At 30.2% G+C, this 15,420-nt stretch overlaps 1 protein-coding gene across 1 annotated transcript; it reads left to right on the forward strand.

Annotated features, from left to right (window-relative positions):
* Positions 1-153: 153 nt before the first annotated feature.
* Positions 154-12,459, forward strand: LOC128392395 (uncharacterized). The gene is made up of 2 exons (XM_053352416.1): positions 154-2,278; positions 10,135-12,459. The coding sequence occupies exons 1-2, from the start codon at positions 1,981-1,983 to the stop codon at positions 10,968-10,970; spliced, it is 1,134 nt and encodes a 377-aa protein (XP_053208391.1). The 5' UTR covers positions 154-1,980; the 3' UTR covers positions 10,971-12,459.
* Positions 12,460-15,420: the final 2,961 nt, after the last annotated feature.

Consider the following 15,420-nt stretch of genomic DNA (forward strand, 5'->3'; position numbering starts at 1 on the left):
GAGATTAAGCAAAAAGGAATAGCAAAGAAAGAAAGAGAGAGAAAGAGAAAGAGGTATGAGAATGATTATGATGATAAGGATGGAGAGAGAGAGAGAGAGAGAGAGAGAGAGAGAGAGAGAGAGAGAGAGAGAGAGAGAGAGAGAGAGAGAGAGAGAGAAATGATGATGATGATGTTTTCCTTTGCTTCTACTGATGATGAAGAATGAAAAAGGCAAGTGATGGTAGAGGCTCAAGAGCAGTAGAAGAAGAAGCTTGAAAAGAAAGAGAAAAAGACAAAGAGAATAACAAGTAAAGAAAGAGAGAAGATGAATAAGATGATAATGATGATTGTAAGAGACTTTACACATAAAGAAAGGGAAAAAAAGAGAGAGAGAAAGAGTGAATATAAGCAAGATGATGAGACAGAAAATTAAGTAATCTATTTGGTATAAATAAAAACAAAGTGTTTTCAACTTGCCTCTTTTTTGGACAAACTTATCATCTTTATTCATCCTCATCATCATCTACATCTTCTAATTATATTACAAATTCATCTTCATCCGCCGACGAAATCATTTTTATCAGTTGTTTTCCTCACTTTCGCCAGTTCAGTTCATCGTTGCCTCTTTACTTTTTTAACTTGATTTCCTGTTCAATTTTTAAACTGAAATTCAATCATCATCATGAACTGAACTTTTGAAATCCATGAAATTCAAGGTATTATATTGTTCTTTTAGTGACAAAAATCATCAACAAATCAACAACAATTGAAAAGAAATAAAAAAAATTCCAAATAATCAAATGTTTGTGTCTCTTTTTCTATGTGTTAACATCACCAATCAGAATTGAAAGAAAAAGTTGAAAATTCTGATTCCAAATCAGTTGAGTTTATCCTGGAAAATCAGTGATCACAAATACACAAGGAATATAAAAATTATGTTTGTAATAAAATCAACTAATCAACAGGAAAAACCATCAACATGAAAATGATCAAGATAATTGTTGTGATAAAAGTGATAACTTTAAATGATGATGGATAACAAATCTTAATTATATATATCAAGAGAAACACATTAAAGCAATAAATTGATAATTTAAAGCCATTGGATTTGTTGTTAATTGTTTACAATCCAATAACTATCATAATTATCATCAACAATTATGATTACCCTTGATTCATTATCAATGATAGTAATACAATTACAATTATAATATCATCATTATGATACTAATATCATTATATTATGATATTAACATTGGCAATAACAGTAATTTACCGTTACATTGATAACAAATTGATTATAATCATAATAATAATAATAAGGTTATCATCCTCATCATCCTCATCATTATCATCATCGTCATCTCCATTGATTACATTAGACCATAATCCAATTGATTGTCAATTATTATTATCATTATTGCTCAAAAAATTGGTTCATTGGTTTGCTCAAAAAATTAATCAACAGCGACATAAATTGAACACCAACAATTTACACATTCATTGTAACAATTTACTAATCAATAGTAAAACCATTTCAACTATTGACCCTTTTCCCTTTTTAAATATTAATCGGTGTTTATATCGACGGAAACGGAAAAAGTCACATGAAATTATCTCATTGATTATTGCAATTTTATCTAACATCTTAACCATAATCAGGATTAATTGTTACAATTATTATCAATTGTTATCATTTGGTGTTTCATGTTATCAATATAATAAACCGTTACCAAACTGGAGGGTCAAAGATGCCAATGAATCCGTTTAATGTGATAATAATAAAAGACTTGACCATCATCAGAACCTTCATCTTCAATATAATCCCAATAGTTAATCACTACAATTATCTGATTAAATTTTTGATAAATTTGCTTAATAATTATCTTAAATCATCAGCCGCCACTGCCATCGTCACCTTAACCTTTTACCTGAGTGTTATTATTAAAACTTTTTCTATTAATTATCAACGAAATCTAATTAATATCATTGGATTGTTATGCATCTTGTTAAACTTGTAGTTCTTGGAGCAACTGGAACTGGTAAAAGCTCAATTATTCAACAGTTCTTGGAATCAACGTTCATTGAATCTCGTGGGCCAACGATACTTAACCCAATTGATAATAGTTACTCATTCACCATCATAATGAACGGTTGTGTTTATCAATTAAAGATAATTGATATGCCAATGATTAATTACTTTCCGACCAATTCATTTTACGAATGGACAGATTACCGAGGATGTGCCCTAAGAAGTGCTCATGGTTACCTTCTCATCTTTGATCTTACCTCTCCAGGTAATAATCTTTCCCCTGTCCACTATTAGTATTATTATTTCCTATTCTTTACCATCATGCTACTGGTCATCTTTTCATCTTCATTGAGCATCGTTTGTATTTACGGTTATTAAAAGTAATCCGGTAGATGAATTTGTAAGGTTTAAGGTTTCCCATTTTGATTCTTATTCATTTCATGTTTTTGTATTTATCTTCATACTGAGTTTCATTCCATCATGTCCACCATGAAATCGTAATTTAGATTTTAACAACTTTTCCTCCATTAGAAAAGAGATGAAAATTTCATGATTACTCTCATTATTGTATTGTTATATATTAATACAGGGAAACGGATAATATTTGCCAGTAAATTTGAACGAAACTGTTTTTATTCAAAGGGAAGAAAAAGTTTCATAGTATGAATCAGAATCAGAATTAGAATCAGAATTAGTTGTTATTAATCATCATATTGATCGCGAGATTATTTCAACATGAAGATACTCTGTTTGAAGTATGAATGAATTGATGATAATAGTATTCTGTTTATATTTTGAGTCTCAGATTATATTGTTTCCCAATTAGAATGTTATATCAATAATACTAATCACAATTAAACTGAGAATGTGAATATGAACATTATTAAGCTTTATGGTTATTGATTAATGTCAGAAATCAGCTTAATTCTGACATCATCTCATCCAAATCATGTCAACTTTATCCTCCACGATTAAGGGTATCTCCCACCCTCCTGCTGCCTCATTATTATCTGATTATCAGCTATTGAACTCACTTCACTCCACAATCAACCTCCCTGTTCAGTAATAAGGCGTCAGTCTTAACCTATGGTTGAATGAATGTATTAGATCAAAAGTTTTATAATATTTACCATTTCAAATCTGATTTTTATCAAATTAATCAAATTTGATTGATTGAAAGTAACCTTCATGATAACATTACCAAGAATTAGGAACGTTGGAACCAATCAAATATCGAGGTAATAGTCAAAGTTAGTAACCATGCTTCGTGTTCATGTTTCATTTCTCTACCTTTCCATGTAACAGAAAATTGAGAAATCGGAAAATTTTCATGGATATTTCATCTTATCAGATGAACTTTTTCATTCTACTAACCATCACCATCTTCAGTATCATTTTCATCATCTCTCTCTTTTTCTTTTTCTTCTTCACTCTTCATTTATCTTTTCTCACTAACACTCCACAAATTCTCAAATTCAGTTGTTGTTGACTCTTTGCCTCATCATTTCCGGTTCCAAATAATCATTCTGATCATGCTCATCATTTTTTTCTTTTTTGATTTTTCTCTTTCCTCTCTCTATCTCATCTCATCTTCTCTTCATAATCTTTGATTTTTTTCCCTACTCTCCATCACAAATAACCTCTTCACTTTATCCACCGTTCCCCAAACATTATCTCCCTCCTCTTCCCAGTAGCTTCCCTTCAACTAACCAAACCCACCCTGTAATCTGTCCTCTCTTTGGGTATCAGCATAAAGTGTCATCTCACATTATTCTGATATTATCAATGATAAAAATCATTTGTAATGTAGAAAGAGGAAAAAAAACCCAAAAAATAAATTCCAAATAACCTGAATTCAATCGTTATCTTTTGAAAGATTCTGATCATTATCATGATACTTTTTTGTTACCATGATAATCATTAGTTTTATCTCTTTCTTTTTTTTTCTCTCTCTCTCTCTGTTCCTCACTGAATATCATGAGATAATCTGATATCCAAATAATAGTTGAATAATCAGCATTTGATATTCAATTTGCTTCTGATTATCAATTGATTCGTTAAGTTAAACATGATTCCAATGATTTCAAGGATTCTCATTATTGATTCCCCACCTAAATTTTTCTTTCTCTCTTCTATTCACTTGCTATTACTTATTGACCTACTTTTAACCAATGGTCATTTCGATTGCATTTCATCCTCTTTACCATCATCACAATAATACACAAGGAAAAGAGGGAGAGATTTCCCTTGATTTGTATCAATAGAACCATGAAAATGATGAGGATTTTTACGATAATCATGAATTGAATGTTGACAATGAAAATAGAAAATACTTTTAACCAGAGTTAGTTCACCAAGATTCTCAGACTGTACCATGTTTATAACAAAAGAAGAACCCGGAATCTATGTCAAAACATTGGTAGAACTTGAAAATTCAATTGAAAAAGGAAAAAGCTTGAAACATGAATCTCAATTGAATCTGAAAAATTGATGTTCTCTTTCAAAATAAGGTAACAAAAAAAAGCTCACTGGTCAAGCCATAATAGATGAAACTAAAGAGCATTAAATGACCATGAGATTAACTGATTAATGGTCAACAACAATAAAATTTTCTCTCTAATCATAATCAACTTATGGTCAGTTTATCATTAATCAAGTTACGAAACTTTTTAAAAGGAGAAAATGTAAAATTAAAAGTTTTCCGAACACATATTTTCACTTCATCTTCATCATTTTCTCATGTTAACCATTATTATCCCTCGGTGACCTTTCATCCTTAACCTTTTAACATCATCTTAAAACTTTGATATTCCAATTCCCTAGAAATACTCCCACTCAATACTCACTTTGGTTACATGATATTATTATTATAATAAAAGTGGAAAAATGAATTGATAGAGAAGAGAAAAGTAAAAGATTATAAGAGTTATAATCTAATTATGTTTACTCCTAATTAAACATTAAATTATCTTCTTCTCATTTTCGTTAACATGAATTCGCAATCTCACCGACTCATTATCATGATGATGATGATGATTCTAAGAAATGTAATTAACACGAAATAATTGTACGATAACTTATATTCAGTTAGAATCTCCTTTTCCTGGTTATCTGATAATTTCAATGTTTCCATTAGTTGAGAGATAATAAATTTTTCTTTCCATGTTGAACTATCTTTTATTCAGAATTTTACCATGAAAAGTGGGAGGTGATGATAATGAGGATGGAAAAAATTTTCTTTCTTAAAAATATAATATATATAACATTTCCTTTCCTTTTCTAACCATTAGATTAGATTAATTTCAATCATGATGATGAGCATCACCATGATGATGATAATAATAATAATGTTGGTTGTACAATCTCAGTGAATATGTAATAATATTGATGATTTATGTTTACAGCACTGAAATTAAGTGGCACTAATAGATGAATAAACTTACTATCAGAATTAAAGTCTTAATCATCATTCACAAGATCCATTAACAATCAACTAAAATTGTAAAGTAAATTGTTAACATGAAATTCACTGAATTCCGATCATAATCTTATCCAATTTTTTTCCTCTTTTTCTTTTGTTACCTCATTCATATTACAATATATTCATTCATTAGATTTTCATGGATTCAGATAAATTAGTTTTCGGAGCAAAGAGATGACAGAAATTAATGATTATCCTAATGAACAATCAGCCTTTGCTCATAATTTAATTGCAATTTAATGACATATTTGAATCATTAAAAGGCAAGTTTATTTTCAAAATTTCCAACCCACTGAATAGTTTCATTCATTTCAATTGAAATTCAGTGAAAATAAATATTAACCATCATCATGAACCCTGAGCCTTAACTTTTTGTTTATATCGTTCATTTATTGTTATTAAACCTTAGTGGCCATTATTTTAAACAATTAACTAATCACCAAATGTACCTCTTAATTGTTAATTCACTTGCAAAGACTTGACCATGATTAGTTTTTCAATTAGGTAAAAACAATATTAAAATTTGACTGGAAAATCAAATTATCAGCTTCAATTAAAAGTAAGAGCCTGGATTTCAAGCCTTTGTCTCAATTAATTGAACTCGTTGAATTTAATCAAGTTAATTGTTCAGAGAATTGAAGTTTTCAATGGTTTTGGTCAACTTTTGATATTGATTATGATGGTAATTAGTTGAAGTAAAAAAAAAGTGGACTGGGAAAAGGTTATGGTCAGGATTTTAGTGAAATTTAAATTGTACTACTACTCAAGAAACCGGAATGATTCAGATTCCCTGTTGAATTGTATTTGAAATGTCATCATTGAGTATATTGGTCAGTTAATTTAGTAATTCAACAAAAGCAAATCTCAAAGGTGTGTCAACATTTTTACCTGGACATTAACAATGTTTTATCAGTTTTCTCGGTCAATTTAATGTTATAAGTTTCATCAGTTAACCAACTCATTTCCATCCTTTAATTGTATCATCATGGTTAGAAATGATTACCAAGACATTGGACACACTCAGAATCAAACTATTACAATTGCAAAGGTATTAAGTGCATCAACAATCAAATAATATAAAAGAAAATGAATAATCTGAATTATTTTTCTCTACATGATTCAAAATGTTATCAATACTGTTAACATTATCTTTACGATGATGATACAGATCACCATCTTACTGAATGTTATGCAATTCGTTTTTCTTTTTTTTCTCGTCTATTTCAATTCTAATTCTATTCCCATGGAAGACTCAGAATCTTTAGTATTTACCTAATATAATATTATTCCTATTTTTTTCCTGCAAACTCTTTCATCATCTTCCTCTTTGTTTTCATCATCTATCTCATGTCTACCTCTTGAATATTTTCATCTCTTGCATTTTCATTTAATATAATATAACAATAAAAAGGCTTCATATATAAAACCCTTTATTGATTGTTGATACTCTGCTGTTGATGCTTAGGCTTGCATATTACATGAAACTGAATCAACTGAATAACTCATAGAGCATAAGACTCATGAGAAGAGATGAAGATGAAGGAGAAAATATATAACTTTTGTAATATCAATTTCTCTCTCACTCGCTTTTTTCCTTCTTTCTCATCATCTTCATCTGCTTTTTCTGCCTCTACGATTCACTAATCATCATCATCATCATCTCTCTCTCTCTCTCTCTCTCTCTCTCTCTCTTACTCTCTCTTACTCATGTTTATCACGTCTTATATTACTTTTAATACTCGAGGCTTTAATAATAATGATGATAACTTATAGTAGAGTTGATTCTTGGGAGGAGGAAGATGAGGAATCACAGATGATGAAAGATGGGAAGGTGATGTTGATGATAGTGGGTGGACTATGATGCTTTATTATTAAATGGAGATTGTAACCTGCTGATGACGAGACTTTTTTTTATTCTCCTTCTTGTTTTCGAAAGAAGAATGAACAAAAAAAAAGTTTTACCAAAAAAGGAATAATGGAAAATGATAAAGATCCCATAAACATACTACTGTTATTTTCTGTTTTAGGTAGAAGATAAATGATGATGAAGATGAGAAGAGAAGAGAAAAAATCTGATGCTGATGACATTAAATATGACTGATTGCCGGAAAATTGCCAACAAGATATTTCAGTTGATGAGGAATCAAGTAAACTGGAAACATTATCATTATAAACAAACTGTAAGGGAAAAAGTTGATTCATGATGAATGAACTTTTCTCAAATCTACAAGACACAAAAACTAAATTATTTGAAACTAATCATCACCATTGAGGAAATTTATCTATCAATTGATTGATGATTGATGAACAGGCAATTCTAGAAGATGGAGGAAAAAGTTGGATAAAGAGAGAGAGAAGGAAAAGTTCATTGATAATGCAAATACTTTTTCTTGAATATTAATCATTATTCATGATGATTTTGGTTTCTTTTGTGATCATGATTGGTTTGCAATGAATTTTTGATTCTCAACAGATTTATATTATTAATATGATCATTCATCATGGATAAGGCAAAGAAATCAAATTTTTGCCTCAAATGTTTCCACTCATTTACTGATTGATTGTTTGTCTTAACATGATCCCAATTGATTATATCAATTCCATTGAGTTTACATGATAGTGATTATCTTTATTCATCAGAATAGGAAAAAAGCACAAATAAGATAAATTCATGAAGATGATGATGATGATGAACTCTTATAAATGAGTTACTCATGAAGGTGGATGAAGTTTAACTTTCATATTAATATAATAATATATAGTAGTTGATGATTCTTTGAGCATCATGTTAGCTGAATATTATCATGGTGTATAATTTGAAATTCTGGAATACAGAACTTGAAATATTCAGTCTCATATTAATAATATAATGTGATAATAAATATGAAAAGGAAGAGGAAAATTTTTACTCTTTTAAACTGATTGTTACTCTGATTCAATTTTTTCTTATATTTACTTTATCATAACAAATAATATTATTTAGAATTCAATATTTCATGATACATCTTGATAAAAGCCATGAAATAATCTTCAAGTTTGTAACATTTCTCTCGGATATTATTATTAACCTTTATTAGATTGCAAAGTTAAATTTCAAATTGTATTGTTGAAAATGATTTATCATGAGAGCGATGATAACAATTGATTATAATAGTTAGTTTAAGATAGAAAATGTTGATAAAGTATTCCAAGTCAAGATTTCTTCGAGTTCCAAAAATCGAAACGTATAATTAGAGCTTCAACCAACAATCTATTTATTTATTAATATATTCAGATTCAGAAATTCATTCTCAGGCTCATCTCGTGCTCTCTCTCTCTCTCTCTCTTTTCTTTCTCTTCCTGAGAAAAGAGAAAACCTCTTCCTTACCCTAACCCACTCCTCGATATTTTCTACTCCATTTGCACAATATAATTGTAATAACTTCTTAATTCAGTGCTCAGGGCTTATCATGATTCTATCGTAGTTCCTGATCCATGTGAAGTATTTGATGATAAGAGAGGTGATGTTATTACCCCTGCGGTTAATATCAAATTAATTATAACAATTAGACTGATTTAGTAATAAGGGTTGACAATGATGATTAATGTTCAATTGCGATAATAATTAGTTCAACTCAATGAGTATGAATAATTAATGTATTACTTTTGGTGGTGAAAGGTAATTACCAGGTATTGTTTAGCTTTCATCTTTTCTGTTAATCATTTGTAGCTAATAGTTGGAGATAACATTTTGATCAGTATTTTGGATTAAGATAATTGGTGATAAAACCATTTACTGATTAATCAGCTCTCAACTTTTGATGGTACCAATGAGTGATAATGATACTTTGTGGATAATGACACTCACTCTTGTTGATTATAATTCGAGGTTTTTATATCAATTCTGTGTTGAAATTGAAACTTTCTCACTTTCCTCCTGTGAGACAATCAGAAAAAAAGTGTCTTCATTTACACGCTTGGCTGTTAATCTCATTTTCTTCCTGGTTCATCAGTATCATGAGCACATCATCATCATCTTCATCAGTTGACAAGTTAATTAAGTTAACAATGGAAACAACATAGAGTAGTGACAAAACAATTGGCTACAAGAAAAGGTTCACAATCAGATGATTGAGATGGAGAGAAAAAAAATTATTTCTATAATACATTCAAGTGAGTGTAACCATTTTATCATCTGAATCCCATGAGTCCATGGGAAAAAAAGACGAAACCAAGAGAGAGAAAAATTCAAGACTCAATACAATTTAAGATGAACAAGTAGTAGCCAATGTCCACTTCAATCATAATCAAAAATGACCAACATAAACAAAAATAAGTGATAAATGTTAATCAAAATGGGAAACCCAAAAATGAAGTAAATGATTAAGATTTTGTTATGTTATCAGTAGTAATTATCACTTATAAGTTAGTATCTTTAATGATAATAACCTGATTAACTTTGCTAATTAACAGTAAGAACCCCTATGCAAACACAAACTCATTGAATCAACATTGAAATTGCAGATTGAATACAAAATTTATGGTCTCAATCAATTTTCATGTTATAACATTAGTCATTGAATCAATCAACACCTTAACCTTCAATTATGCACAAAGGTTGACTGAAGATACTAATCTAATTAAATGTGATTTCTTTTCAGGATCTTTCCAATATGTCAAAGTAATTCGTGATCAACTATCTGAAAGCCGAAATATGTCCAATATTCCGGTCTATGTGGTCGGCAATAAGGCTGATCTCTGTACAAGTGTCCTAAATAACATGAGGAGTAGCCACAGCCACCACTCAAGTCACTCACGTTACTCACTTTATCCATTAACTTATCCACGTTTCTCTGGTTTAACTTTATCATCTTTCTCATCTTCTCATCATCATTCATCATGGTTATCAACAAGAACCCAAAGGAATACCCATTTTAACTCATCATCAGCTGCACAACAACAACAAACCCAAAACCAACAACCAAACCAACAACCAAATCAACAACAAACACAACAGCAACAACAGACTCACTCCTCTTCTTCATCATCACATCATCATCATCATCATCATCGCCTTCATTTTCACCATAATCATCACCATTGGGATGATTTAACTCCAGCTTTCAAGGAATTAGCTAATTTAGTTAAAAAACAATGGAAATGTAATTACCTTGAATGCTCAGCTAAATATAATTGGAGGATTGTCCCAATCTTCCGGGATATTTTACGTTTAATTGAGATTAATCAATCAAAGTGTTTGGATCACTCAGCTAATTATATCAGTGGTGATCTTGATTATCACCGAGATTCAATTAAATTTTCACTCACATCAACGACCTTAAATCAACCAACATCCAACAATCAATTGGTCACAACATCATCAACTACCAATCCAATTGTAACCATTTCCACTTTATCACCAACAATTAACGATAGAACGTCAACAATTAATGATTCAAATAATAATACTAATCATCAATCTTGTATTATTCTCTAAATTGTTTAATCAGATTACTGATGATTTAATACACTTTGGTTGATCAAGTAATTTTGTGTAATTTATCAACAGCAACAACAATTAACATCTCAAACTGTTAATTATTCACAAAATTGTCAACAAATTTTTTGCCTCAAATTAACAATTAACCAATAATGATACTATTATTAATAATTTACCTTTGTAATATATTATAAATATGAAAATTAATTTTCCCTTTTCAACAATTAACAAATCGTAATTACTAATCAAAATTTACAATTTAAAAGATGAACAAATTAACTTATTAATAATTTAAATTGGGTAATTGTGACAATTTGTTTTTCAGTTTTCATTTTTCACCAGAATCCAAGAACTGAATCAAACCATTAATTGTGAGATTAAAAACCAACAAACAATTGCCAATTGATCAAGAAACAACCACAAAATTAACTAATTGTAAACTTCAAAATCATTCAATTTATACAAGCGGGAAAAAACTTTCTTACGAAAGTTTTTTTAAGGTTGTTTGCCAGACCCGTGGTTTGTTGAAATGGGAATCGTTTTTTAATAAAAAAATTCAAAACTAAATTTCTTCTTTCTCACTACTCTCTTTTTCTCTTTCTTTCTCTCTCTCGTCCCATTCTCTCTCATCTCTTCCTTTTTCTTTCTCCTCTCTTTTTCTTCTTTCTCTTTCTTTCTCTTTCTTTCTCGTCTCTTTCTCTTTTTCTCTTTCTTTTTCATCTCTTTCTCTTTTTCTCTCTCTTTCTCCTCTCTTTTTCTTCTTTCTTTTTCATCTCTTTCTCTTTTTCATCTCTTTCTCTTTTTCTCTCTCTTTCTCCTCTCTTTTTCTTCTTTCTTTTTCATCTCTTTCTCTTTTTCTCTCTCTTTCTTCTCTCTTTTTCTTCTTTCTTTTTCATCTCTTTCTCTTTTTCTCTTTCTTTCTCTTTCTTTTTGAAATACGCGCTGTAAAAAAGCTTAACTGCGCATGCGTACAGCAAAATCTTCGAGTCAGAATTTCTCATGAACGGCTACTCAGATTTTGTTCGTACTATTTTTCCGTTTTGTAGGATTTTCGGCTGAATTTTTTGATACCTTAACCTTTCATAGAATCCTTGTAGCTTGAGCGTAATCTTTACCCAAAATTTCGACAAATCTTATTCAAGAATGTAGATACATATAATATGTTAAAGTCCAGTAAAAGCAAAGATGAACAATTAGTAAATTCAGTTGAAACTGATTGATTCTTATCCCTAAGTAGAGATTGAAAATTCTGATTAACCTTTTATCCTTATCCCAACAGTTACAAATGAAAATAATGTTATTTCAATGATAATTTTTTGTTAACAGATCGACGAGAAAATTAATTCAATTGTTAACCGATTAATTTAATGTAAAACCAAAGTTTCTTATCAAATCAATTGATTGTTTTTTTCTTCCTGATAAATACATGTTATGGTTCTAATTAAAATGTAATGATGATCAAAACAATTAAAAACAATTCACCTTATCCGAAGATGATTCCAAATACATTTTTTAGCATTCATACCTAATAATCACATCTGAGCTATTAATATTGAGCAACGTAACATAAATTATATTAATATGTATCTTTAAATTTTTAATCGTAACTGTACCAATAGAAAAATAATTCATCCTCATAGAATCATGAAGATGAAATATACAATCAGTAATGAATTAAGGAGGATGGTCGCCGAATTTTAGTTTTGAGTTAAGAGTTGAAACTTTTTGTGTTTTTAGGGTCACAAATATGAAGTCCAAATATATTTATTTTTTTCTGATCTGATCAGCGGTTTTCGAGAAAATCGAGTTCGAAGTTAAAACTTCAGGTCACTTTTTCTCAGCAACGATGAGTTTTTAGATCATGAAATTTTTATTTTATCGACAACTTTTCATGCCTTTACAGAAAATTAAATTTGTTTTGGTAAAAAAATATCCAAAGTGCTCTGGCCACAATTCCGTTGTATTTAAATAAATGGACGGCGATTAGTCCCAAGTGTCGAGAATGATCTGAAACTTATTTTTGAGACTATCCTAGTATGGGCTAACATCGTGGATCGAGCACTTTTTCATTTGATCAACAGTTTTACCGGAATGAGAGAGTGGCCCTTGATCTTCGAGGGCTAATATCTCCGAAACTACAATATTTAGAATTGTCTAAATAAGTTGTTGGTTTAATTGAGATCTTCTCATTGACACAATGCAACTAAATTAGTAATAATTTACTCTTCTCACAATCGCGGTTAGGATTCAGCAGTTAAACGCGCAGTCAAAACAAAAATGAGTAAGGTAACTTATCGGTGGTGTTGTCAGTAACTTGGTGTGTAAATTTATTGTAAAGAGTTTCATTTAAATAGAGAAAAGAAAACATGTCCATAATTGGTCACTTTCGTGTTATTGGTCGACTCATAATTAGTGGCAGTTGAAGTGACCTGGAAGCGATCAATGGACTCAGGATAATCAAGTCCATTAAGACAAATAAAAATAAGCAAGAAAAGTAAAGAGGATTAACTCGAAGACGAAGAGGTTGGAGCATAAAGATAAGCGAGAGAATTGGATGGTCACAATGGACGAGGCAAGGAGGACAAGTGACCATCGATTCTCCCTCGTTTTCACAATATTTTAAGTGAACATTAATGTTAATCCTTTTGTTTTTGCTAGATTTAAATAGGATAAATATAAAATTTTTGCGATTCTTAGGTATTGTAGCTGGGTAGGTTGAGTGTCCGAGGCCCTCCGGGCCCTTGGTTATTTTATTAATTATGTTGGAAGTCCGAGGCCCTCCGGGCCGTTAATTGTTATAATTAATTAGGTTTACTTCTCACACCTAACCAAACCTAACCTAACCTAATCAAACCAAACCAAAAATGACCAAACTTCATTCAGAACAGCACCAACAGTTTCAACCAAATCTATCAATTGAATGAATTCTCTGAAAATTTTAGCCTGAAATAGTACTAACTTACAAAGACAAAAGGATTAAACTAGAGATTTACCATTTACTTAAAAGATTAACGAGAGGTCATTGTGAAAACGAGGAGACACCGTGACCATCATATGGATACCATTCAAAAGGATTATAATTAAGGTGCTCAAACAATTATAATTAAGATGAGAAAGAGTGAAAAAGCCAAAGGGAAAAGATGAAAAGATGAAATTGGTAAATTAAGGTAATTGGTCCAAACGTTTGTGTCCATATCTCGGTAAGTAATTAACTTAGGGTTTTCATTTGTATATAATTCAGCTCAGCTAATTAAGAGCTTTCTTTGATGTATAACTTTCATCTTAATGTTCACTAAAATTAGTGTCGGTCCCAATGGTTCACTTGGACCAGAAAAATAAGTGAAAATCTAATGTTTTTAGTTAATTACTCGTTAACCAATTTACCGATTAATTTGGTTTATATATTAATCCAACCTACTAAACAAGACCTTTGATTTAATATAAAACAATCTAACTATTAATTGTTGTTGATCAAAAAGTTGAAAAATTGCTAATTAGATTTGAACCTTGAAGCTCAACAAGATGATCCAAAGACCGAGAACTAAACCAGATAAGCCTTGAAGCTGAACAAGATAATCCAAAGACCGAGAACGAGAGAGATGAACCTCGAAGCTCAACAAGATGATCCAAAGACCGAGAACGAGAGAGATGAACCTCGAAGCTCAACAAGATGATCCAAAGACCGAGAACGAGAGAGATGAACCTTGAAGCTCAACAAGATGATCCAACTCAGGATGAATGGGTTTCCAAGAGATCAATCAGAATTGAAAGTTAATAGATTACTGATAATCTTCTCTTTTTCTTTCTCTCTTTTTATACTAATTTTCTTATGCAAGCTGAACTATCTAATTCGATACTTTTCACCCATCATGAACAAACATTTTCGATAGTAATTATCTGTTTGTTTTTCATGTTTAGTTTACGTGATGCATTCAAAGGCTTCCCTTTTATAAAATTGAAAATAATTAATTCAATAGTTGAAACGTTTTTTCTTTAGTCTTTCTTCACCTGCCTTTATTTTTAAACAATTCAGGGTAATTAACTCTAACGGAAAAGGAAGCAACAAAATGTTTAATTCAATTATCTGGTGATCAAATATTGAGTGCATTTAAACTCGTACCTGCATTTAAGGGGTACCTGCTTTTAAGGGGTACACTTACATACTACTACTGTATAAATTTATAGCTTCAAACAAAACAAAACAACATCAAAAAAAACTTTAATTGTTTAATTGAATGTAATTAGTTGAATTAACGTGTCAGATGACCTCTTAATAATAAAAGAAAACCTCAACGAGTGTTATTTTCCACTAGTAAAAGTAAAGTGCTAACGAGTGTATCAAAAACTATTATTATTTTTAAATTTTGCTTTTTCTTGTTCTTGTTTCTTCATTATATTCAAAAATCTAATCATGAATTTGACTAGAATTCCAATTTTTATCTTGGTG

Source organism: Panonychus citri, unplaced genomic scaffold, assembly GCF_014898815.1.
Source record: "Panonychus citri isolate SS breed McGregor unplaced genomic scaffold, ASM1489881v1 Contig00136, whole genome shotgun sequence".
In the NCBI taxonomy this organism is placed as follows: Eukaryota; Metazoa; Arthropoda; class Arachnida; order Trombidiformes; family Tetranychidae; genus Panonychus; species Panonychus citri.

Coding starts and splice junctions, on each gene's coding strand:
- LOC128392395 (XM_053352416.1), top strand. CDS start 1,981: ATGCATCTTGTTAAACTTGTAGTTCTTGGAGCAACTGGAACTGGTAAA. Junction 2,279..10,134: donor CTTTGATCTTACCTCTCCAG/GTAATAATCTTT, acceptor ATTTCTTTTCAG/GATCTTTCCAATATGTCAAA.